The sequence below is a fragment of the Dryas octopetala genome, chromosome 9, assembly GCF_963921425.1.
Source record: "Dryas octopetala chromosome 9, drDryOcto1.1, whole genome shotgun sequence".
Taxonomy (NCBI): domain Eukaryota; kingdom Viridiplantae; phylum Streptophyta; class Magnoliopsida; order Rosales; family Rosaceae; genus Dryas; species Dryas octopetala.
The window spans coordinates 19356751-19384424 of record NC_141374.1 but is presented as its reverse complement, the minus strand read 5'-3'; the positions used below and the strand labels follow the sequence as shown (position 1 = coordinate 19384424).

The 27674-nt window shown below is 36.1% G+C and overlaps 2 protein-coding genes across 2 annotated transcripts; one reads left to right on the top strand and one right to left on the bottom strand.

The window, feature by feature from the left end:
• Window positions 1–913: 913 nt before the first annotated feature.
• LOC147275384 (uncharacterized) lies at window positions 914–4789 on the bottom strand. The gene is made up of 5 exons (XM_086228406.1): window positions 4631–4789; window positions 4342–4557; window positions 4139–4237; window positions 4006–4060; window positions 914–1068 (listed from the first exon to the last, which is right to left on the bottom strand). The coding sequence occupies exons 1-5, from the start codon at window positions 4787–4789 to the stop codon at window positions 914–916; spliced, it is 684 nt and encodes a 227-aa protein (XP_086084532.1).
• A 20699-nt stretch (window positions 4790–25488) lies between these two features.
• On the top strand, window positions 25489–27243 carry LOC147275383 (E3 ubiquitin-protein ligase RSL1-like). The gene is made up of 2 exons (XM_086228405.1): window positions 25489–26381; window positions 27066–27243. Exons 1-2 carry the CDS (start codon window positions 25489–25491, stop codon window positions 27241–27243), a joined length of 1071 nt encoding a protein of 356 aa, XP_086084531.1.
• The last annotated feature ends 431 nt before the right edge of the window (window positions 27244–27674 follow it).

Below are 27674 nucleotides of genomic sequence, written 5' to 3'. Positions count from 1 at the left end.
GCTCAATTGGAGTTGGAAAGATGGGCTCACTGCATTTTTTCTGTGTTGTTTATTTGTATTGCGATTTTTTTTCATTACTTCTAGTCCATGGGGTTTGAGTTAGGTTCAATTTTTGTCTCTATAGTTTCAATTGTTCTTATTTTGATCCTGTAACTTACAAATTGTTGCAATTCAAGGACAAATTATGATTTTTGCCCATTAATTCGTTAAATTAGTCATTGAATTACTAACGGTATGTACAGTACATGACCAAAATTGAAATAGTTTGTAAAATACATGACCAAAAGCATAACAAATTTGACGATTTGATGAACGAAATGCTAACATGTTCTTGATTTGCAACGATTTATAAACTACAAGACCAAAATCGTAATAATTAAAACTATAGGGACTAAAATAGAACTTAGCTCAAACTATAGAGATCAAAAGTGAACTTAGCTCAAACTATAGGGCCATCTTATTATGATTCCAATTGGGATTTCTGGCGCCATTGAATATGGTCTTTAAATTAAATTGTCTTGAAATGTTATATGAAGATTGAATCGTGGGCAACTTTGTTCCCTCTTCTCTTTTTTTTTTTTTTTTTTTTTTTTTTTTTTTTTTTTTTTTTCTGATCTTGAGATGGAAAGTTTTCTTTTGTTTATGGATTCAGTAGGGGTATAATAAAAGCTTGATATGGCAACAGTAGCAGTGTGAAATACACAGGAAGAATTACGTAGAGTTGAGTTACAATTTCATTCAATTTGAGATATAAAATAACTAAATAAGATGGTCCGCTTGTGCATGTTTTAGGATTGAATGAATTAATTAGTGGGCTTCCTCTTCCTGTGTACGTAGGGATGAATTAATTAAGATTGGGAGATCGATGGATCAATCTTAATTGATGAATGAAATTAATTATCCGAAGAAACCTCTATTTGAAGTTCTGGTGATGGCAGTAAGCAGTGAAACGACAGCCATGCAAGTGGCTCCCACCAAGAGAACTCCGGTGGCAATGTTTGCCTGATCGATCAAAGAAATCATCATTCTTGGTTTGTGCTTCATCCAAGTCTACAAGACCACCCAATGCTGCAATCAAAGTCGGGCATGCATTCGTTGCGTATCAAGCGCTTTTCGGTGAAGGCATATATAGTATATGTTCAAAGGTAACTGGAATATCGTGTATGCTATTGCTGCTCCAATTGATATACACCATATTGCATAGGCATATATATAATTAATATACACGCGTACACTTGATGTAATTAGGAAATTAATGATTTCTAATTTTGTATTAATGAATACAAAATGGTGAAGATCCTCAACACATGGAATTGTGTTAGGAATAGCTTAATTTAGACGCCAGTAATTGATAATGAATGCAATTCTGTACACAAATATATCCTTGTAGTGTACGTATTGGATCAATTCCTGGGCATGTAATGAATGCAATTCTGTAACTGCGTACTAGTGCATGTAATACCAAACTAGCTAGGCACAGTATTCCCAACCTTGAAGAAAAACTGCTACACCATCCCACTTGACAAGGGTGGCCAAAGAGTTCTTGTTCGAGCAAGCTTCCATTATTGGAGTTTTGATGGTAATTTCACTACTTCTCCCCCCACCTTTGATCTCCACTTTGACGGCAGCTATATATTGGACCACAGTTGGCACCGAACCCTATTATATTATTTCTTACGAGGCAATCTATGTTGCCAAGCCAAAAACCACTTCAATATATGTCGCTCAAACTAAGCATAACCAGCTGCCCTTTATATCCGCACTTGAATTACGCACTTAAATTCTTTTTTTTTTTTTCTTTTGGCTGCAAATCTTAAGTATAATTTAGTGGAAGGGCTAGCAGCACTGCAAAGAGGCTTTGATATGCTGTGATGCCTCTCCACGAGTAACATCCTTGTAAGTAATTTCTAGCTTGTCTCTCGATCTGTGTCCAAAGTATAATTGGTAACATCGATCCTAGATCATTCTATTATGTGAGCATGTGGAAATTTTTTGTAAATGCAGTTACTTAGACATATAATTCAGTTGATATTAATTAAAAAATTATCATCCATACACTGGAATAACAAATAATTATCACTATCCTTTCACTCATCATAACCCTCCTCTATATATCTTCCAAACACTACTTTTACCCAAATACCAGTGCCATCACAATGCACCACAAAGGTAATTAATTCATTAATTGCACTATACTAACCTAATTAATTAATAGACTACTCCAATTGCTTAATTTCTGATATATGATCGATGTGGGTTATAGTACCTAGCCTACTTAATTGTGATCATTTATAAATGATATATATGCACCGACGCTTCCTAACTAATATATATGCTGCAGGTCATAAAAATGATGAGGCGCCAATTGAGTTTTACGATTTTCTCCAAGTAAATACGGAGTCTAATGGAAGTGAAGTGATAGATGTTAATGCAAGAAAGGATGGGGAGGAGGTTGATCAGCAAACTATGGGGAAACAGAGCAAGCTGCAGCTGCCGGCTGATGGTCGTCCAAATTATATAGATTTCTTATCTGTTGGCGGATCAACTTCTTAATTAAAACAACTACTATATATTGGTGTCTTGATGAAGATGATCAATGACATTTCGATCAGCCACATGTAGTACACATATAAAGCCTAACTATAACTAGTTCTTACCAATTAATTAATTGCACAGAAAATCATATTTAAGCAGAGATCATATGTAGAGGGATATATAAATGTACCAGAAAGGAAGAAGCTGCATGTATGCAAATGTTAAATGTAAAACCATATTCTGGACAAGAGAAATTAAGGACTGTACGTTAGAACTTGTGCATGCATCTCCATGACATGCATTATATATGTGGATATATAGTTTGATTTGGTTGATCGAGTTGAAATCCAATGATATATAAGGTCGAAGTATATATTATTATCGTACATATTTGTTGTAACCTACCTTGCCAAGTAGGCACGGCTAGCACTACCACTACAAGAAAAAAGGGTTTGGGAGAGGAACGGAATTCGTCGCCCAAACGTTTGGGCGACGAAATTGGTTCGTCGAGCAATTGGACGCCCAAGATGCTTCGCCCAAGAGTTTGGGCGACGAATCCATAAATTTCGTCGCCCAAAGACACCTGGGGCGACGAAATTTTTTTGTCTCCCAACACATAAAATTCGTCGCCCAAAGAATGTTTAGGCGACGGACAAATTTCGTCGCCCAAAGAGGGTTTGGGCGACGAACACCCTTATTCGTCGCCCAAAACATGTTTAGGCGACGAAAAATTCCGTCGCCCAAACATTCTTTGGGCGAGGAATAGATTTATTCGTCGCCCAAACATGTTTTTTTTTAAAAAAAATTATTATTTTTATTTAAATTATATATTTAAATTTAATATTTAAAAAAAAATTCTTTATTCAAAAACTATATAAAACAAAATTCATAAATTTATATATATCAAAATATCCATACAAAGTAGTAATTAACCCTAATATATATAGTCAATCTATTCTAAACTAGTAGCATCATCATCATTCATATCTGACGGAGGTTGATGAGAAGATGGTGGCGGGACAAACCCAGGTATCGCCTTGGTCAATGCAGCATACAACGCCTCCTTCTCCGCTCTCTCAGCTCGTAAGTCCTCCTGCAACTTCTTCACTTGAGCGGACAACCCTGCAACGACTGCAGATGGCTGAGACGAAGATGAAGACGAAGACGAGGATCGAACATCACGAATCCGCCCATATCCCATGCCGCGTATTTCCTTACCGGGTCTAACACCCAGTGAGTCTATCATAATACGAAGTCCGACATCGGGATCGGGTACTGGAATCGACTCCAACGGAGTACCCGGAGGGTGCTGCTCGGCCAAGCTCTCCAAATATATTCTCGGGTTGGCCACCATCTCATCCTTCAAAATGTTATATATACAAGTAACCAATTAGAAAAATAAATATAAAAAATTGTGAAAAAAATTAAAATATAAAAAACTAACATGTTTTGCCTTGGCCGCATCACAACCGGGATGAACATAGATATCTCCGAAAGTATCTATCTCCGGGAATTGCGACCCACGCTGAAAAAGAAAATAATTTTGTCAAAGACCCAACCAATATTAAAGAATATATATGTATTAAATTAAATAATGACGTACCTGACGTCGCGACTCCACTCGATATGAGATGGGCGTCGGACCACTATGATGGTTAAACGGCTTCCCTTTCCGGTTTCTGGCGTTGGCGACCGACTTCTTCTGTTAAATATTAAGCAAATTATAAATATGTTAGTGTATGTATACAATAATAGAATAACAAAACAATAATCGATTTTTTAAAGTCTTAAGATGATAAAACGTACCAAAAACGACGGACTCATGAAATGATCGCACAAAAAACGCCACTGGTCAGACCGCTCTACCAACTCCATAGGGGGGTTCGCCAATGCCTCAACTGCCGACGAAAATCCCTTGAAATGCACGTGTAGTTCGTGCTTCCACTGCCTGTAGGACTTGATGAGTAAATCTGTCATGTACGTGACAGTGAGGGGATCATCCATCTGAATGTCAAAGTTAACCTGAAAAAAATATTAGATTGTTATGAATGATCAAATTTATCATTTTGAATTAATTATTGAGCTATATACTCACTGAGATGGAGCGGATCACTTTGTGTTGAATCTCTGCCGGCAATTTTTTCCAAGTGGTTGCAACCATGGCGCACTCGGCACGAATAATAGCCCCCACATCATGCGAGAACAAACTGTCAACGTTAGGATCTAATGGTCGTCGGCCGTTTTGCACACACATGACTGGAATCCGCGCCCCAGTACTGCGCACAATCCGAGAGGACTTCAACCCACTACATGGTCCCCTCGTCGCAGTGGATGACGTGGCAGTAGATGAAGCGGAAGCGGAAGCGGTGACCTGACTAGAGTGGTGAGATCGACGGGCCCTCCGTGGCATAGAGGGGCTCCCAGTACTCGAGGATGGCTGAACTACATCATTGGGAGCTGACTCCATCGCCTTTCACCTTATAACTAAATTATATATATTTCTCAAACTAATTAATCTACATTTTGTAATTAAACTAAATTTTATATTTAAAAACTAACAAACTAACTAATCCACATCACATGAACCGCTAACCACAACACATAATTGTGCACTCCCAAACTGTCCATGGGTAATTTGGACAATTCAAGAATCATATTGGAGCGCAGTCACGCCCAGCGCCCATGCGCGCGTCCAATAGACTCTCGAACGGGTCTAAGATGAATTTAAATTTAGTGTACAAAGTTATCCACTGATAACTTCGCACGACTAGTTAAATGTACAAAGTTATCGATTGATAACTTCGCACAAGCGCTTCGTGCCACATGACCTCACCCAGTACTCGAGGAGTGCTGGACTACGTCATCGGAAATTTTGCAATTACAACTAAACTAAATGTAACATACAAACTAAATTATAATTAATCTAACAATATACATATAAGCATACAAACAAACTATTAAATTTTAGCATATAAAAACATACAAATTAATTAATCAATTTTATAATTAATTTTAACATACAAACTAATTCACTCAAAAATTTAATACAATTATATATGAAACATTAAATACTAAATCATACAAAAACTTAACGAAAAGATAGATTAAACACATACCTCACTAAAAATGCAATTATCCTTCACAACAAATGCAATACTATCCTTCCTTCACCAAAAAAATAAATCATTGTCAAATATGAGCCCAACATCAATCTAAATTCAGATTTCACAACCAAACCACTAAATTAAAAAAACCCACAACATTAACTAATTACCACTAAAATCAGAAATTTCACAATCAATTTATGCAAAATCCACAACAAGTACAAAATCCACAATATTATAAAACATAAAAAACAGAAAATACCATAAAAACATAAAATACCATAAAATACAAAAAAAAAACAGAAAATACCAAAAAAAAAATACAAAAAATACAAAAAAAAAACAGAAAATACCATAAAATACCATAAATTCAAAAAAAAAAAAAAATACCTTGAGCTGGTTTCGGCTTCGAGGGGGGGTGTTTTGGGTGAGTGGTTTCGGCTGGGGGGGGGATGGGTTTCGGTGGGGGTGGGTTATCGGGGGAGGGTGAGTTTCGGGTGGGGGGTGGGTTTCGGCGGGGGTGGGTATTCGGGTGGGGGGTGGGTTTCGGCGGGGGTGGGTATTCGGGGGGGTGGGTTTCGGCGGGGGTGGGTATTTTCGGGGGTGGGTGGGTTGCCGAAGGGGGGGGTTTTGGGGGGGGGGGGTGGGTTGCCGAAGGGGGGGGGTTTTGGGTTACGGGGAAGGAGGGAGGAGGAGGAGGAGGCGAAGGGAGGAGGAGGAGGGAGGAGGAGGAGGAGGAGGAGGAGGAGGGAGTGAGAGCTGAGGGAAGGAGGAGGGTGCGGCGCTGCGAGGGTGAGGTGAGTGAGTGAGCTGACTGAAGTGAACCCAGAAATGGGTATAAATTTAAAGACTTTGGGCGACGAACATAAATTCGTCGCCCAAAGTGACTTTAGGCGACGAATTAACATATTCGTCGCCCAAAGTGACTTTGGGCGACGAACATGTTAATTCGTCGCCCAAGTATATTAAAGCGACGAACATGAATTCGTCGCCCAAAGTGACTTTGGGCGACGAACATGTCAATTCGTCGCCTAAAGTTACTTTGGGCGACGAATTCATGTTCGTCGCCCAAAGTTGTTCGTCGCCCAAAGTTGTTGACTTTAGGGCTCCGTTTTATCCCGCCATAATTTCAGACTTTGGGCGACGCACTGTTCGTCGCCTAAAGCTACATTTCGTCGCCCAAAGTTGAATTTTTTTATGAACCATGATCGTTCATATATTCGAGCTCCAATACCAAACTTCTAGATCTTCAATTGACCAAATATTTTAGAGGAATGATCTTTGAGTGACAAACTAATAAATGAACGGTTCAGATCGTTAAAAACACAATCGACATATAAGGTTCTACATATAAATCAGTGGTTTTTGCATTTGAAGAATAAAATTATATCAACTCTTTCGTTAAAACCTTGTAGCTTCAATAATTGTGAAGACCACAACGTGATTATCACAATCAGAGCCATTCTTCATATATGTTCATACTCAAAGATCAACCTTGGAAAAAATCGGCTTAATCGGAGTTCATCTACCCGTTCGATTATTATTATAAGAATCAAGATCGTTCATACATCCTAAATGCTAAACCTAACTTCTACATCTCCAATTGAGTTAATTTTTTGCATGGATGATCTTTGAGTGAGGCACTAAGGAATGATCGGTTCGGATCGTTAAAAACACAATACAAAAGTGATCTTCTACATACAAATACACTTGAAGAGTATAATTATATTAACTTTTGGGTAGAAATTTTGGTTATTCAACAATTTGTGAAGACTACAATGTGATTTCAACGATCGGAACCGTTCATTCTATTCGTTTATACTGGAAGATCATCCCTGCAAAAAATCGGCTAAATCGGAATTCATCTCATACTTCGATTCGTATTACAAAATTTACAATCGTTCATAAGTTCAACCACCGTTACCTAACTTCTACATCTCCGATTGAGCTAATTTTTTGCATGGATGATCCTTAAGTGGGGAATTAAAAAATGAATGGTTATGATCTTTGGAAATACAATCGTATAGTATGTTATTACATATATAAAATTGTAAACAAAAAAGTATTCTTACTTTGGGCGAGGAACTACAAATTTCGTCGCCCAAAGTTATCTTGGGCGAGGAACCTCACAATTCGTCGCCCAAACCATTATTACAAAACAGGATGACCCTTTGGGCGACGAACATAATTTCGTCACCCAAAGTGTCTTTGGGCGAGGAATATGTATATTCGTCGCCCAAAATGAGTTTGAGCGACGAAATATTTTGTCACCCAAAGTAAGTTTGGGCGACAAATTTTCATTTTCCTCGCCCAAAGTGCCTTTGGGCGACGAACATGTATATTTCTCGCCCAATGTATTTCTCAATTAATTATTTGTTGTTAATGTTTAGGCGACGAACACATTTCGTCGCCCAAAGTAACTTTGGGCGAGGAACGTGTAATTCGTCGCCCAAACCTTTATGACATGGAGCGACAAATTTTCTTGTTCGTCGCCCTAAATTGCTTTGGGCGACGAATATATGTTCGTCGCCCAAAGTTTGGTCGCCCAAATATGTTTTTCTTGTAGTGTACGTACGTTTGGCATGATGAAGATGATGTTTAGGATCGATTTGATTGACGGAGTATAAAATTTCACATTAGGGATTCTAAGCCTTGTTTTCATTATATATACACATAACTTGTTATGTAATAATGGCCAAATTATTTAATTAGAAACCGATCGAGTGAAGTGCTTAACTATATATATACCTCCAGCCTGCAAACCATCATACAATATTTAGAGGTTCTAATATATATGGTGGCGCGCTTGCATCTACAGGCTAGGCCAACCTACCTCGTATGATTAATAACTAAAATTTTATTGAAAGTTATTAACGCTAAATGCAGATCGATTAGTTAAAATAACTGTATATGTGCCTTCAATTCGTTGGTGGAGTGGAAGTGAACCATTCATCCTTAGTTTGTAATAAGTTAGTAGATTAACATATATAAAATTAAGGGTCAATTACATTTTATACCCCCATAGATGAAAATAATTTTAATAGCATTTTCATTATCGAAACCGTGCATAGATGTTTTTCAAATAATTTTTTTGCATACATTGAAATTTGATATTTCAATTAAAATATTATATGGTCTTCATGCTATTCTAAAAAAGAGGAAATTACAGATTTAGTCCAGTTATTTTATACCTAGTTCAATTTTGGTCAACAATCTTTTTTAAGTTATGTTTTGGTCCATTAATTGTTCCACTTGTTCAATAAAGGTCCATATTTGTTTTCTCAAATTTGGTCTGCCTTTTATCCTATTAAATCTTACTCAAATTCAGCAAACATATGTTTGTTTTAAAGCTATACATTTCTTCTTTACAACCATATAAAGATCATTCAAATTGGAATTTTAAAACTCAAGACAATTGACTCCAAAGTAAAGTATCCGAAACAGCCAATTTTTCAAACTTCACTCAATCTCAATTCTTTTAGATTTTAATACTCCAAATTTATTTTTATGACTAAAAAATGATGAAATATAACTTATACTTCAATTATAATTGAAGAAAACACAATCCAAAGGATTTAAAGTCACAAATCTGGACTTTTATTGAACAAATGAAACAATTAGTGGATCAAAACAGAACTTAAAAAAGATCGTTGACCAAAATTGAACTAGGTATAAAATAAGTGGACCAAATCTGTAATTTTCTCTCTAAAAAATTATTAAAATTTAATATTTAATCCTAATTTTCTTTTTAAAAAAATGGAAGTAGGAGGAGAAAGGCAAAGATTAAAAAAGGTAAGCATGTAAAAAAAAAAGTAATTTTATTCAATATACCATTTTAATTAATAACCCTTAAACTATTTTGACCCCTTAGCCTAAAAAATAACTTTTATGACCCTTTTGCATTTGAAATGTCAAAAATACCCTCCATATAAAACCTTTTTTTTTCTTTCTCCTCCCCAGCCAACCACTGCCTCTACCCTCCTTCCCTCTCTCCCTCCCTTCCTTTCTTCCTCCCCAGCCAACCGCTACCCCATCGTCGCCGCACCACTTGTCGTCTCAACCGTCGGCGCCCCCATCCTCTGCCCCAGCAGATGCAGCAACAAACCTTGCAAAATCCAATAAAAAAAACCCACATGGTCGAATTTGTGGTCGCCACATTGCTATAACACATTCCACCATGTGGCGATCATAAATTCGACCATGTGGTAACCAAAAATTCAACTAGATCTGGCTATAGCACATTTCATCATATGGCGACCATAAATTCGACCATGTGGTGACAAAAAAAATCAACCGGATTTGGCTATAGCACATTCCACCAAATTTGAGTTTTCAAATTTTTTCTTTTTTAAGATTTGGGTTAGAAGAGAAAATGATGGGTCGCTGGGCGGTGCCTACTACCATCCTTCATCTCTCTCTCTCTCTCCCCATTTAAAGAAAAACTCAAATTTGGGTTTTCGAATTGTGTTTTGTTTTTTCATATTTGGTTTTGGAGAGAAGGGGAGAGAGATATATAGAGGAAGGAGATGATGGTTGTTGGCCGGTGATGAAGGTCGCTCTACATGGTTCCTACAACTTGCAGGAAGAACATGGAGGAAATGGCTGCTACATTAACTCAAAAATAGAGGAAACATTCCTATATTGTATTTGTATAAGGGTATTTTGGTCTGAAAAAAAAAAAAGGAAAAGGGTCATAAAAGTGATTTTTTAGACTGGGGGTTCAAAATAATTTAGGGGGTATTAAAAGAATATGTTGAATAAAATTACTACAAAAAAAAAAAAAAGTGTAAGCATTTTGAAAAAAATTGGAAGAAGAGTGAATATATTCTTTATTTTTTTTTTGGCCACTGAAGAGTGAATATATTCAAGTTATTCGAAAGAGCATCTAAAAGAAGCTTGTTTTGGACCACCGCCACCTCAATTCAGGAGACCACGCCCCTAAAGCCTACAACACACATACAGAGAAGAAACAAAACAAACGAAAATAAGCAGCGCCAGCAGCAACCGGCCACTCCCATTACCAGCAGGTGCTTCTCCTCTGTTCCTCCATCTCTTTATTATTATTTATGTCTTTTTTTTCATCTTCATTTTCAAGCTATTTGGTCCTCTTCTTCAATACCCAGATATCATTTTACCCAAAATAACACAAATTGGAAATAAAAATCAGATCTTGGTTTTCTTTGGCATAGGAGTAGTTTAGTATTGGGTTCCAACGGCTATGAAAGTTTCATGAAAATCAAATCCCACCTCACAAACTCATAAATCTGTTCGATTTTAAGGGTTTCCAAATTTTCAATTTGTCGATTTGGGAATCGCAATCTGCTTGTAAATGCCAGATCCACGTCGAGAATGTGCGGTTTTGGGTCGTAGAGTCAGGCCGGCACACTCTTGTGTTGGATTTTACAACTTGGGGTCGAAATTTTTTTGAGAAAAAATATAAAAGAGTTTTGCTTTGTTTGGTTGTTAAAAAAATGCGGGAAAAGGAATGAAATTTTTTAACTTTCTAGATATTGGATTTTGCCTTCTTGTTCAGGATACTAAGGGACAAAATGCCGCCACTAGTTGAGCCTAATACGAGGTAACTCCTTCATTTCACTTTTTAACAAAATAAATGTCAACTTCATTTTTTTTTTTTAGAAAGTTTGCATTACTGAGCAACAAATGGGGCACAAACAGGAAGATGTCATTTTGATTTTTCTTTTTGGTTTAGGATGAGCTTTTTTTCCATGCGTCTTCTCAGGCCTGGTGGGTGCTTGTTTCTGATGCATGTTTGTAGGTTTTAGGAGGCTGAAAATGGCGGACTCAAACTCGGTTGATGTGATTCTAGACTTTCTGCGGAAAAATAGGTTTTCAAGAGCTGAAGCAGCTCTTCACAGTGAGCTCAATCAAGTAATTCATTGGCAGCTGAAAATGGGGACAAACTGGTTGTGGAAAATCAAGGGTTGGGATCTCGGAATGGTGGTGAAGTTTCTAAGGAACTTATAGTGAAAGAGATAGAGTGTGGAACTGGTAGAAATGGGTCTGAGAGCAAATGGAAAAATCCTTCTTCTATTGGGGATTGGAATAAATCTATTGAGGTGGCTGGGACAAATAACAAGAGCTTCGCCTTATCTAAAGGTTTAGAGGACACCGTGCTTGATTTATATTCATGGAAGTTCAACCGCAGCAATGGTCCTGCAGCACTTTATCCAAATGATGGTGGTGGTAGTACCACCAACTATCCATTGCTTCAGATATGCCAACAATCAAGGAATCATACAGCTGAGGTTCCTGATTCTGGTAAAGCCATTGTGAAATCTGGAGAAGAGATTAGCTTTTCTGGTGAAACGAAAACTTCATGGGCTGGAAGTACTAGCAAAGCCAATGCAGAATTTAAGTATGACAGAAGTCACAGAACCCAAACAAGTGAACCTAAGGAACTTGACCAACAACTTAAGACTAGTACCACATTGAAGAGATTGGCTTTTCTGGTGAATAGAAAAGTTCATGGCTTTTCTGGCTTTTCTATCACACCTACTACCCATAGGCCTGAAGGTATCACTAAATCAAGCAGAAATGAAGTTTCAGAGAACAATACATTTGCTAGATGCTATATATGCGGTTCACAAATGTCTGTGCTAAGGTATCGAAACTGTGCAAATCTTGTGTGTGGTTCAATGTGGTTTCACATTTGTTATCTTATGAAATAAAATTTGTCCATCTTTTTGTATGAAACAAAGTCTATCATCCAAGAAACTTTTGCATGCACAGTATACTAGCATTATACAAATGAAATACCAATAATGGAAGCTATTGTTGATGCCACTGTCGTTAAGGGAGGCTTTCCCTTAACTGCTACCAAAAAAAGAATACAAGTAATGCTTGCATGAAAGCAAGTATGACACAGGCTGCGTACCAATGTTGATGCTGGATCCAAGGTTGGGTTGCAATGAGAGAGATTGTTCCCGATGATGTAGATGCAACAATGTCAATGATGGAGTTACAAACTGTTATCGGTACCACCGGATGTGATGCAGAAAGGCGGGTTATGGCAAGGACATACGGACCCTGTAGTACTATTCCAAGTAGAAATGCAGTCAAGTACTCTATCAATCCACCTCTCTCCAAACTTCCTCCAAATATGGCCATAGCTGGCAGCGACAATAAAACCAATTTAGTTCTTAGATCCCCCTGACCAGCCATGAAATCTCTTGAGTAAAAGCTTTGGGAGTAAAATGTTACTGACAGTCCACTAATATGAAAACACAGCAGCAAGTAATGCGAACGTTCCTGCCCGTGTATTAATAGAGTAGAGGCTGCTTGTATTGCGAATGTGGTTAAAATAACCGGCCAGAGTGCCCTGATACATATGGCAGCAAAATATGGTTGGAGGCCTGTGAAAAGTGCCATTGGGAGGGACTTGAGTTTAGCCGGGACTGCCTTGATGGCTTTGAGTGTTGCTTTGCATAAGTCTTTGAAGGCTATGGGGTGATTTGCCCGGTCCTGGTTCGGATTATTGGCCATGTATAAACTGACGTGGGGAATCCCTAAAATAACACCAACTGTAATAAGCAAGGGTAACATTGTGCTAGTTGATTCCGTATTCACAAAAGGCATAAGAAGCATGGCCCAGTATCTTATGAACGTAGGTGTTGTCCACTCTTCATATGCGATTGTCAAGTCTTCTCCAATCATGACTGTGTTAACCCATGAAGCAATGATCGGCCATATGATCATTTTCAGCCCCCGATTGGCAATTGTCACAACAATGCTAAGAAACCAGGAAGTGGAATAGTTGTAGAGCATCATTAGTGCTTGACCGCACAATCCAGAGAGTGAAACATAGAGAAGTGCACCAACCAATTGCACTGCAAAGATACCCGCTCGTTCAACCAACCTAAACTGTTGATGATTTGCATCCATTTTTAGCTTGAGAGGTTTTTCACTTTCTGAAAAAAAAAATGACAAGACACTAACAAGTTAACAACAACGGAACTCAATGCATTAACTAAGAATAATATTAATTATAGCTAGAAGAATCTACTGTAAATTTCAAACAAGAATAAGGAAAATCAAATGTTAGTGAAAAAACAAGAATGAGGAAAATCAAAGAAATCTCGGTCCAGTACTCAGTTACATTTTCGGTCCACTTAATGGTTTTTGATAGAAGTTAACAAAAGGTAAGTGCGCTCGAACGATCAATCTAGGTCACTCTGTTTCCATTGAACTACATTTTCCATCACCAAAATCGCAGGAAAATCAAACAATTCGCAGTGAAAAAACAAGAATTAGGAAAATCAAGGAAATCTCGGTCCAGTACTCGGTTACATTTTCGGTCCAGTATGGTTCTTGATGGAAGTTAACAAAAGGTAAGTGCGCTCGAACGATCAATCTAGGTCACTCTGTTTCCATTGAACTGCATTTTCCGTCACCAAAATCGCAGTGAAAAAACAAGAATTAGGAAAATAAATCTCGGTCCAGTACTCAGTTACATTTTCGGTCCAGTATGGTTCTTGATCAAAGTTAACAAAAGGTAAGAGCGCTCGAACGAACAATCTAGGTCACTCTGTTTCCATTGAAAATCGCAGGAAAATCAAAGAAATGTTAGTGAAGAAACACGAATGAGGAAAATCACAGAAATCTCGGTCCAGTTCTCAGTTACATTTGCCTTCACATAAATCGCCGGAAAATCAATGAAATTGCAGTTCAAGAACAGGAAAATCAATGAAATTGCAGTTCAAGAACAGGAAAATCATAGAAATCGCAATGACAAAGAACGCAATTGGAAGTGAAGTACGTACCTAGTACTGGTGCTAGGCAAAGAAAACGCAGTTTTCACAGTGGCGAAGAAGCTTCGTTGTTGATGATGATGACGATTAGATTTTCGATTGCTACAGTGTATAACAATGGACTTTTGCCGCCTTTTGTAAGATTTAGAAACAGAAAGAAAGAGAGAGGCCGGTGTTTGTTACATGCACTAGCCTTTCGTGAAATTTCTGTTACATGCACTGCACATGTGGCATAGCTTTTTTAAATAAATGTAATAATGCCACATCAAATTTGGTGGATTTACACGTTTACTTACCTATAATCGGAATGAGCTTAAATTGAAATCGGAGTATGGAGTAATTAGAATGAGCTTAAATTGAAATCGGACATTCTTATTAACGTATTTATTAACTGTCAGAAATCGGAATAAGAAACAAAATAATTTCTATACACTTAGTTTACTTATTTGCAAGAATCGAAATCAAAACCAGCTTGATTACTAAAATGCCCTTATACAAAATTAAATATATTTTATGCTATTCACAATTTTTAAAATGCCTAAAAATAAAGTTTACCTAAAATATTTTGCAAAAAAAAAAATTATTTTCATACTTATTTTTTTTGTTATAAGTTAGAATACTTTGGAAATATTGATGTAGTGTTAAATGGACAACCGTCCTTTTCTTACCCAATTGTTTTTAAAGAATAAATAAAACATTTTGATACACAATATATCCCATCAACTTGGAAAAACAAATGTGAGAGAGGATATATGCATTCACCAAGATAAGGGTTTTGGGCTTTTATTTGGTTGAGGGCAATTTTGGATTTTTTTTTAAAGTGTGAAGGTAGTTTTGGCATAAAAAAATCTATTCACATTCCTTCTTCTTAAGATAAGGAATTCAATTTCTCTAAGATAAGGAATTCAATTCGTTCTTTTATGTGGGCATCACACTCTTTCTTATTCTAATATGTGTAAAAAAGTAAGGGAATCAAAATGAGAATGACTCTTAAATGTAAGTAAACACATAAATGAGAATCACTTTCATTCTTCCTATTTTGATTACGGATAAATAAACATATAACAAAACAACACTTACCCAGTTACCCAATCTATCCGCTAAATTGTATTTGCTATATATTGTGAATTACAACTAACTTGTATTTATTTAAATTTGAACTCACTCTCTACTTCATTTATTTTAATTAAGTAAAATATTAATCACATATATAATGGCACCCATTTAATAAACAAATTTGATAAACATGTGGCACCAACATGTACCACACTATTGAAGTAGTAAATTAGTAATAGAGGCACCAACACTTAATTAACTAAACATTTTCAATGTAATTAACGTGGTAATATTTCATTTGTTCCCAATTAGACTAATTATGAACCTCATTTATTTACGGGAAGAATAAAATAACTATCTCTCATGTGCCAAGTTAGTTGATAATAAAAAACTCAACATAATAACTGGTTTTTATAAGAACATTATGAAATTATCAAACATTGATTTTTGAGCCAAGAATTTGTAATTATGGACTAGTTTCTCTCTTATACTTAGTACGTCTAATTCTTGTAAGTGTACAATATTATATTATATGGCTAACAATAATGCTAATTATCCCACATTTATGTCTCATTTTATGTGTCATTACTTTACTGGAAGAGTATTTTCTTTTTCTTTTTTAGGTTTTATTTTTTATTTTTTAGTGTCCAATGTTTAAATGTCATGTAAGGTGGTATAAAATTATGGTATAAAAATATGGTAAGTGTAGCATTACTGTATTGCTAAACTTATGTAAATATAAATTGAATTGGGAAATTTGGAGAAGGACAATGCTAGTTGGGAAAAATGTCATGCATTTGGTACATATTGTGTGTTTATCAGCAAAAAGTAATTAATGATTTATAATCTATATAATAAAACAGAATGATTTTTGAATTATCTCCGGGTTTAAATAGTTGAGATTGTTTCGGCTTAAATCTAATAGTCGGTTATCTATTTTCCAAATTTACTTTCCGTTATTTATTAAACTGATTACGCTCGTCAAATTATCAATGTTTGCATAAAAAAAAGAGCCGCTAATTAATATATTTGATTTGTAATTTAATTTAATAGTAAATATCGGGAACAAGTGCGGAGAGGCTAGTAACTTAATATATTTGATTTGTAATTAATTTAATAGTAAATTATTATTAAACCCTATTAATTAATAAGATTAATTCATAACCTTCCTGGCCAAAAAAAAATTCATAACCTTCAAGATTTTTTAAAACTATTTTCTAGCCCCCTGATGTTTTGAATTTCTTTGCTTCCACCCCCTAATCAGTCCCACTTTTCTAGGCGTTTTGTCTTTTCCAGACAGAAAAATGTCCTTATTGTCCCTGGAATTATATTTCTCCAGCTCTGCCACGCTGACGAACTGCCACGTGTCACAATGATGGACAAAATAAAATCATTTAAACCTCTACGGGGTTTCGAACCCCAGTCCGAATGAAGAATGTAAGCCTCACCCACCACACTGCAGTTCAACATTTGTTAAGCGTTTACTTCAGAATTACTTACTCCAAATGAATTAAACATTAAATTTATAGTCAATACTTACTGACCCTCAACCAAGGATTAAAATTTTGATTTTGAAAAAATTTTCGATGAAAATTTTTGCGAAAATTTCAATTTCGATAAAATTGAACAAAAACGAAGGAAATTGTAATCAAAATACGAAAATTTTGAATGAAACTTGATCATATGTTTATTTAACATATTATCTACTACATTGATAAAAAATATTGAAGAAACAAAATAATACAGTAGGTTTCATGTAATATAAGGTAAATATAATGCGCGCTAGAGGCAAATATTGTTAAATAAAAATAGTTCACTAATTAACAATTATATAAAAATAACCTCTTTTTAAGGGATATTTAATCATTTTGAATCTAATTGTCTTTAAAACATATGTGGACAAATAAGAAAATGACATGTATTATTATTTTCTAAACCACTTATCCAATAACAAAACACAATCCAAATAGATTGTGAGATCCCGAAAAGTTGGTTTATAATTTATTTTGAAGTAAATAGTGATTTATTAATAATTATCTTATTAATTTAGAGATATTAGAATTTTTCTGAAGAATTTTGGAAGGAAATAAACGAATTTGAAGTCAAAGAAAAATAAGATTTATTGAGACGAGCTCACACGAGATTTTACAGAATGTTTTTCGGACCTTGAAGTTAATTTTGGTGAGTTATTTGAATTTTAAGTGATTTCGGCGAGTCATTGAGGAACAATAAAAATTAGGAAAGACCCAGTCTTGATTTTAGTCTTGTTGGAAAGGTCGCGGGTCAATGACCGTGTAGACGCAAATGGAACGTGTTTTTTTTTTCTTTTCTTTTCTTTTCTCTTTTTTTTTTCTTTCCTTCTTCCTTTTTTCCTGTGACCTCTCCTGCTTTCCAATCTTCCCTTTCTCTCTCCAGTCTTCATTTTCTTTTCTTTTCTCTTCCCTCAATTCTCACACAACACATCTTCTCTTTCTCTCTCCAGTCCCTCACTCCCCTCTCCCTCCTCCCTGCCTAATCTCTTCTCTCTCCTCTCTCTCATTCCCTCTCCTTCCCCCTCCCCGATCTCCTTCTCTTTCGGATCTCCTCTCCCTCCTGTGATGGCGACCTCTTCTCTCCCTATCGGATCTCCTCTCCCTCCTGTGATGGCGACCTCTTCTCTCCCTCCGGTGACGGCGGCACTCTCTCTCTCCGGTCTCTACGCCAAATTTCGACGAAATTTAGAGAAATTTACCAAAAATGTTTTTGGAGCATTTTCAAAATTTCGGACGATATTTAAGTGAAATTTTGTCGAAATTTTTACGAAAAATAACGGATCCGTGATAGAATTTTAGGATCCTAGAAAAACAAAAAATTTCGCCGAAATTTTTGAAATTTCATTCCTTGCCCTCAACTAGTAATAAAATTATTTCCCATTCTTATTACTTATTAGGTTTAATTCAGACCCCTCTCTTTTCGAAAAAAATGCCAAGGGCTATATAATGGTGTTATTGAATTTTTATTTTAGTAATGTACCGGTGTAATTGAATTTTTTTTTGTAATGTACCGGTATAATTGAAGTTTTTTGTTATCTAATGGTGTAATTAATGGTGTAATTAAATTTATTTTTTAATTTAATAATTTATTTTTTATAGTGTATATGTCTAAATTATTAATTTTTGTTACTTTGACTTTTTGAAACATAATATTGTATAAAACTATAAACTAATAAAAGCCTCATTTGTCACAAGTGTTATGACGAAAAAAAAAAAGTGAAAGCCCAGCCCACATGGTCGGCGGCTGCTTTAAATATTTAATAATAGAATAAATTATAATTTACACCCCAACGTTTTAATTTTTTCAATGTGCACGGTGCACCCTAATGTTTCTTTTTAGTTTTTACTAACAATTTGCACTTTATTCAAGGGCAAATAGGGTAAACCATGTTTTGGTTAACTTCTTAATTAATACTTACATTTAGGACTACTATATATATATATATATATGTATATATATATATATAGAAATGATCACCCGCTCACCATAGAGCGGGGAATTTTCCGCTCACCTAACCACCTGCTCACCACGATGCGCGAAATTCAATGATCGAGACCGTCCATTTTTTAGGTCAATCCTTAAGGGTCGTTCATATAAAAAATCAACCAAATCGATAATTATTTGGTTCTCCAAACTTTGCAGACAAATATAGTTCGTCAGATAAGATTGAAATGATGTTGATAGTAATACATTGGTTAAACAGTTTCCGATTTGGCTGATTTTTTGCAAGGGTTATCTTTGAATGATGTCCTAAAATATGGACAGTTCTGATTATTGAAATTCGTTGTTGGGTGGTTAGGTGAGCGGGAAATTCTCCGCTCTATAGTGAACGAGTGATCATTACTCTATCTATATATATATATATGTGGTGTCTTGATAAAGATCAATGACATTTCGATCAGTCACATGTAGTACACATATAAAGCCTAACTATAACTAGTTCTTACCAATTAATTAATTGCACAGAAAATCATATTTAAGCAGAGAAATTAAATGTTAAATGTAAAACCGGCCATATTCTGGACAAGAGAAATTAAGGACTGTACGTTAGAACTTGTGCATGCATCTCCTGACATGCATTATATATGGGGATATATAGTTTGATTTGGTTTTGAAATCCAATGATATATATAAGGTCGAAGCATATATTATTTACATATTTGTTGTAACCTACCTTGCCAAGTAGGCACGGCTAGCACTACGTACGGTTTGGCATGATAAAGATGATGTTAAGGATCAATTTAATTGAGGGAGTATAAAATTAAGAAATTTTAATCAATAACTTCTTTTAATATCTCATAAACTATTTTGATCTCCTAGTCTCAAATTTAACTTTTTTGACCTTTTTGCATTTGAAATGTCTATAACACCCTTCATATAAAATCCTTTTTTTTTACTGTAACTTTTTTTTTCCTTTCTCTTCCCCAGCCAACCACTGCCCTTTCTTTCCCTCCCCAGCCAACCACTGCCCTATTGTCGCCGCGCCACTAGCCACGCCACTCGCTGTCCGAGCCGTCGGCGCCCTCATAAAATGAGTTTTTCTCTAAAAAACCAAGATATGGTTGAATTTGTGGTCGCCACATGATCGAATTTGTAGTTGCCACATGGCTATAGCACATTCCACCATGTGGAGACCAAAAATTCAACCAGAAATGACTATAGCATATTCTACCAGATCTGAGTTTTCAAATTTTTTATTTTTTTTTAGATTTGGGTTGGGAAAGAAGATGATGAGTCGCTGGCCGATGCCCACCACTATCCTCCACTTCCCCCACTGACATCTCATCTTTGTCTCTCTTTCTCTGTCTCTCTCCTTCCATCTAAACCCAAATATGGGTTTTCAAATTTTTTTTTTTTTTTCAGATTTGATTTGATAGAGGAGATGATGGGCGCTGGCCGGTGATAGAGGTCGTTTTCCATGGTTGCTGCAGCTTGCAAGAAGAAGATTGAGGAAGGTTTGGCTGCTACAATAACTCAACTTGCCACATGGTCGCTAGGAGGACTGTCTGGTCGCCACAATGTATTTGTATAAGGGTAGTTTGATATAAATAAAAAAAAAAAAAGCAAAAGGATCATAAAAGTAAGATTTGAGGCTAGATGGTCAAAATAGTTTATGGGGTATTAAAATGGATTATTGATTAAAATTTCTCTATAAAATTTGCTTGTTATGTAATGAGAAAAAAAGAGAAAAAAAGAAAAATAGACCATTAGACATATAGGACCATTTTATTAAAATTTTCTCATTACGATGACGATATATATAAACGTGATCACTAGTTCCTGGTATAATACTCGTGATGCGTGGTCCATGTTCGCCTTAATAAATGGCCAAATTATTCTCTTAGAAACCGATCGAGTATATAACACTACAAGAAAATTGACCTTTAATGACATCTAATTCATGGCATTTTGTAAATAAATGTCATGAAATGTAAAAATTTATGACATTTTTCAAAACTGCGTCATAGAATATAACATATACCTAATTAATAATGACATCTAAGGAAAAATGTCATTGAATCTTGATACAATGACATTCATACGTACGCCATAAAAATGGAAAAAAATGGATGACGTTTTTGCTATGCCATGGATCTTTTAATGAAAGCATGACGTGTTAGAAATGTCATAAAATTAAGGGAGACTTAGAGTTCAGTTCATTTTATAAGCATTTCTTAGACTAAAACCGATAGTAATTTATGATTTTTAATTAAATCCTTTTATTTTTCTTCTTTGACGGCTTTATGTTAGGTCTTAACTCTAAGATTTTGAGCTTCGCCCAAAATCTCGGAGTTAAAATCTAACATGCAGCCTCTACAAAGCCCACTCTACACACTAGGAGGGGAAATACTCTTCAAATAGGGGCAAATACCTTTTAAATCGGGGAATGACTTTATTATGAATTAAAATGATTTTTTTATATATTTTAAAATACCCCGGTCTCCATCTAAAAACTATTTTCTAAAGGACCTAAACTTAATTATCTCTAAAATTAATGAAGATTGGAAAATGTCATGGTAGTAATAAGGATGACATATTGTAGGTGTCATAGAATATTGAATTCTAGGACATAGCTTAAAACGTCATGAATGTTTTGTAAAATGAAATTTTTTTAACTAAAAGTTTGCCTCCAACGGGCAGGATTATAATTTTGTCTCCCAAAATTTCTTTCCCTAATTTTTTTCCCTTTTCCTTCATTTTTCCTTATTACTAAAGAGGGCTGCTATTTGTACACCCTTATTAAAAAAAAAAAAAAAAATCAAAGACAAAAGACCATCAGCCCCTCTCCTCTTTCCCTATCTTTTATCCTTCCCTCTATTTTTTTCTCCCGTACACACCCGATTCTTCCTACAAGTCTGCAACTTTTTTTTTTTTTTTTTAGTTTTCTTCTTCTTTCCCACTCCTTCATTGAGCTACGCCAACTCTCAACTCCCAACTCCTCCGACCCTTTCTCTTTCACTCTATTTCCCCACCCCCACTCTCTTTTCTTTTTCTTCCCCCTAACCCGACCACCTCCCTCCCACCCCCACCCACACCCCCACCCCCACCCTCACCTCACCCTCACCTGACCCACCCCCTCTCTCTCCTGCCCACTCCACAGCTGCTCCTCTAGTTAGCTCACCATCGCCGGAGAGAAGAAAACTTAAAAAAAAAAATTGTAGGTGGTTCGGCGGACCAGTGCCGAAACCTCCAGTTTCGTTTGGCAGGTACCCATCGAACAATCCTATTCTATTCGGCGGGTACCTGCCGAATGAAACCACCGGGTTCGGCACTGATCCACCGAACTCGCTGCAAATTTTTTTTTTTAATGTTTTGGACCTTTGGCTGTCTGCTTAGGTGAAAGGAGAGAGGGAAGGAAAGATAGAGATAGAGAGAGAGAGAGAGAGAGAAAGAGGGATGAATAAGGTGGTGGTGGCTGTTTTGGCTGTCTGCAGGTGGTGGCTGGTGCATGCGGGGAGGAGGTGGGGTGTGTAGCTGTTTTAGGGGTGGCGGAAGCAGCTGGGAAGAGAGAGAGAAGAAGGTGGTGGCCGGTGCATGCGGGGATGAGGTGGGGTGGGTTGCTGCAAGTGGGGGGAAGAAGAAGAAAAAGAAGATAAAGGGTAGGGGTGGGAAAAGAGAGAGAAAGAAAGGGTGGGTGTGTATTGTTTGAATGGTTTAAGTGAGGTGTGTAAGAGAAATTTGTTAAGATTAATGAATTGGGGTATTTAGATAATTGAGAGGGGTTGTGTATATGAAAAATTTCAAAAGTGAGAGAAGTGTAGGGGTGTGAAGTGAGAAAAAATGTGAAAAGGGTGTGCAAAAAGGAAAAAAAGATATGCAAATAACAGCTCTCTTACCAAAAAGATAAGCCATGTCTTCTTTTTCACTCTCTCGATCTCTTGCTTACTCACAGAGCCATTTTTGGTTAACTTCTTAATTAATACGTACATTTAGGACTACTATATCTATATGTACATATGTATATATATATATATATGTGGTGTCTTGATGAAGATCAATGACATTTCGATCAGTCACATGTAGTACACATATAAAGCCTAACTATAACTAGTTCTTACCAATTAATTAATTGCACAGAAAATCATATTTAAGCAGAGAAATTGAATGTTAAATATAAAACCGGCTATATTTTGGAAGAGAAAATAAGGACTGTACGTTAGAACTTATAACTTGTGCATGCATCTCCTGACATGTATTATATATGGGATATATAGTTTGATTTGGTTTTGAAATCCAATCATATATATAAGGTTGATCGAAGCATATATTATTTAGATATTTGTTGTAACCTACCTTGCCAAGTAGGCACGACTAGCACTACGTACGGTTTGGCATGATGAAGATGATGTTAAGGATCAATTTAATTTACGGAGTATAAAATTGAGAAATTTTAATCAATAATCTCTTTTAATATCTCATAAACTATTTTGACCTCCTAGTCTCAAATTTAACTTTTTTGACCTTTTTGTATTTGAAATGTCTATAATACCCTTTATATAAAACTTTCTTTTTTACTGTAACTTTTTTTTTCTTTCTCTTCCCCAGCCAACAATTGCCCCTCCCTCCCTCCTTTCTCAGCCAACCACTGCCTCATCGTCGCCGCACCACTCACCGTCTCAGCCGTTGACGCCTTCATAAAATGAGTTTTTCTCTAAAAAACCAAGATCTGGTTAAATTTTTGGTCACCACATAGTCGAATTTGTGGTCGCCACATGGCTATAGCACATTCCACTATGTGGCAACCAAAAATTCAACCAGATCTGGCTATAGCACATCCCACCAAATCTGAGTTTTTAAATTTTTATTTTTTTTTCCAAATTTGGGTTGGGAGAGAAGATGATGGGTCGCTAGCCGGTGCCCACCACTATCCTCCACCTCCCCCACTGACATCTCATTTTTGTCTCTCTTTCTATGTCTCTGTCTCTCTCCCTTTTCCTCTAAACCCAAATCTGGGTTTTTTTTTTTTTTTTTCAGATTTGGTTTGAGAGAGGAGATGATGGGTGTTGGCCGATGATGGAAGTCGCTCTCCATGGTTGCTGCAGCCTGCAGGAAGAAGATGGAGGAAGATTTGGCTACTACAGTAACTTAACTAGCCACATAGTCGCTAGGAGGACTGTCTGGTCGTCACAATGTATTTGTATAAGGGTATTTTGGTTTGAAAAAAAAGCAAAAGGGTCATAAAATTAAGATTTGAGACTAAGGGGTCAAAATAGTTTATGAGGTATTAAAAGGGGTTATTGATTAAAATTTCTCTATAAAATTTGCTTGTTATGTAATGAGAAAAAAAAAAGAAAAAAGAAAAAAAGACCATTAGACATATAGGATCGTTTTATGATATATATAAACGTGATCACTAGTTCCCAGTATAGTACTCGTGATGCGTGCTCCATCTTGGCCTTAATAAATGGCCAAATTATTCTATTAGAAACCGATCGAGTGAAGTACTGCTTAACTATATATACCTCCAGCCTGCAAACCATACATACAATATTTAGAGGTTCTAATATATATGGTGGCGCGCTTGCATCTACAGGCTAGGCCAACCTACCTCGTATGATTAATAACTAAAATTTTATTGAAAGTTATTAACGCTAAATGCAGATCGATTAGTTAAAATAACTGTATATGTGCCTTCAATTCGTTGGTGGAGTGGAAGTGAACCATTCATCCTTAGTTTGTAATAAGTTAGTAGATTAACATAAAATTAACTAATCTTTCTCAATATAAATAAACCAATGCATGCACAAAATTATTGGGTTCTAAAGTCCTCAGCATAACCCCAAACTTGAGTGGGTTTGTCTCCAATTTCTCATCTTAAAGAAGGTAAGGCTGAAATTGATGCTGGGCTTAGCTTCCAATAGGCTAGCTTGCAAATTGCCTATGTTCTGTTCCGTGGCAGTGTGAAGTACATAGAAAGAAAGGGGAATACTATCCATCTTTTCCAATCTATTTTTTTCACCGACCTTCTTTTTAATTACTCACATTTCACATTATATTTTTATTATCGAAACTGTTCATTTTTAAATAATTATTTGAAGTTCATCTATGCAAAAAAATTAATTAAATCGAAAATCGTTTGGTCATGTAATCGTTATCAAATAAACAAACAGTGAATCAAATTATTACCAAAACCGTCTATTTATTTGATCATAATTAAATATTTGCCTGATATGAGAATATCGAAGACTCGGAGACTCGAAAATTGGGTGAAGATGACTCGGTCAAGTTTGTGTGATGTTGGTGGTCTCTGTCGCCGTCAGTTTGTATCTTCTGGAGTGTGGGCTACTAGGCTAAGAACTTTGCTATGTTGGTCCATATAGCAAACCTTGTTTTTTATTTCAAACAATTGGGCTTCTGGGATTTGAATTGGGCTTTTGGGATCTGACTGATGTTTGCTGACAAGTTACAACATTAGCTTTGGGCTTTAAGTGGTTATTAAGGTTGGGGAAATTGCTATTCACACTAGGGATGTGTTTCGACTAAAACAAGTCATGCCCAAACCACAACACTCGCGCCAGAGAGTTATGGAGAGTCGTGTGAAGAATATCGAAGAAACCCTATATGAGATTCTTCAGCAATTCAAGAACTTTGATCACAAATTCACATCCTTAGAGGGCAAGTATGAGCAGTTGGCCAAGGAGATTTATGACAAGGAAGTTTCATCATCATCATCAACAATCCAAGAAACCGAACTAATCCAATCCAATCCAAATTATGAATCACCATCACAAATAGCCGAGGAGATTCATGAGAAGGAAGTGCCATCATCATCAATGGCAACAATCCAAGCAATCCAATCCAGTCCAAATTATGAATCATCATCAGAAATCTTATGTGAGATTTGTGTTGAAAAGAAAGAGACTCATGAGATGTTCAAGAATGAGAGCTGTGTACACTCCTTCTGCTCTTACTGTGTGACCAAATATGTGGCTTCAAAGATCGAGAACCACATACCCATTGTCTCTTGTCCTGGATTCGACTGTAAAGCAGTCCTGGACCTGGAGACCTGTAGGCCACTGCTTCCCCAAGAGATCCTAGAAAGGTGGGAACAAGCCCTTTGTGAAGCACTGGTTCTGGGGGGCCAGAAAATTTACTGTCCCTTCAAGGATTGCTCAACAGCTTTGGTGATTGACATTGGACAAGAAGATCAAGTTAATGTGAGGGAGACAGAGTGCCCTGTTTGCCATAGATTGTTCTGTGCAGGGTGTCAAGTGCCATGGCATTCAGGGGTTGAGTGTGAGGAGTTTCAGAGGCTGAATGAGAATGAGAGAGGGAGGGATTCTCTAATGATGAAGGAGCTTGCCAAGGAGAAGCAGTGGCAGAGGTGTCCCAGGTGCAAAATTTATGTGGAGAAGACTCAAGGTTGCTTGCACATTACTTGCAGGTCAGTTTGATTTTTGGTGTTATCTTCAAAACTTTTATCAGGCTATGTATGTATACTACTTATCTATACCCACTTATCTTTCTTGCGGGTGTTCTTAGAATGACTTAATTCCTGTATAAAAGAAAATAAATCTGCTCCAGGACAAGATCGCCCCCCATCCCTTATTCTTCTTCCTCCTCCAGGACCTTTTAGTACTAATTATTACTGATGAGCAAAAGAAAGAGGGTTTTTGCTCTTCTTCAAAGAAGATTAATTAAGAGGAAGAAGATGGAGATCTTATATCAATAATAAAAAAGCAAATTACACGTAGGTACTTTAAGTATGCACCATATTTCAAGTTCGTATCTCAACTTTCATTTCGTGATAACTACGTACCTTCAAAATGATGAATATTATTCTTATCAATGAATTTCAAAATACAATTTGATATGTTATGTTTTTAGACTAGAGACTTTTTACCTGATGAAATCTTGTTTACAATGTATAGTTCATAATGACAAATAAACAACATGATATAACATTACCTTTCAAATGGATATCATGCCTGATAGAACATTTCCTCTTTTAGTGCAGGTTAATTTAGTGCTTTTGCATAGAATTTTTTTTTTCTTTTTTTTTTGGGTCTGCTTTTGCATAGATTACTTGGTAGAAGTTTATCTCTTATCAGATATATTATGGTTTCAGGTGCCAATTCCACTTCTGCTATAGATGTGGAGCAGAATGGACACCAAATCATGCTGGTTGCCAATCAGAGGGGCAGATGAGAGAAGAGGCCCCGCTCAATTGGAGTTGGAAAGATTGGCTCATTGCATTTTGTCTCTGTGTTGTATATTTGTTTGGCGAACTTTCAAGGGAATTTTAGTCCCTGTAGTTTGAGTTAGGTTCTACTTTCATACTTATAGTTTCAATTGTTCTGATTTTGATCCTATAGTTACAAATTGTTGCAATTGAAGAACACATTATGATTTTTGTCCATTAATTTGTTAAATTAGTTATTGAATCGCTAACAATATGTACAGTATATGATTAAAATTGAAATAATTTGTAAAGTACATGACAAAAAACATAACAAATTTGACTATTTGATGAACAAAATTGCTAACATATCTTTAAATTGCAACGATTTATAAACTACAAGACTAAAATCATAATTAAAATTACATAAACTAAAATGAAACTTAGCTCAAACTACATCGACCAAAAGTGAACTTAGCTCAAACTACATGGCCTTCTTATTATGATTCCAATTGGGATTTCTAGCGCCATGGAATATGGTTTTTAAATTAAATTTTC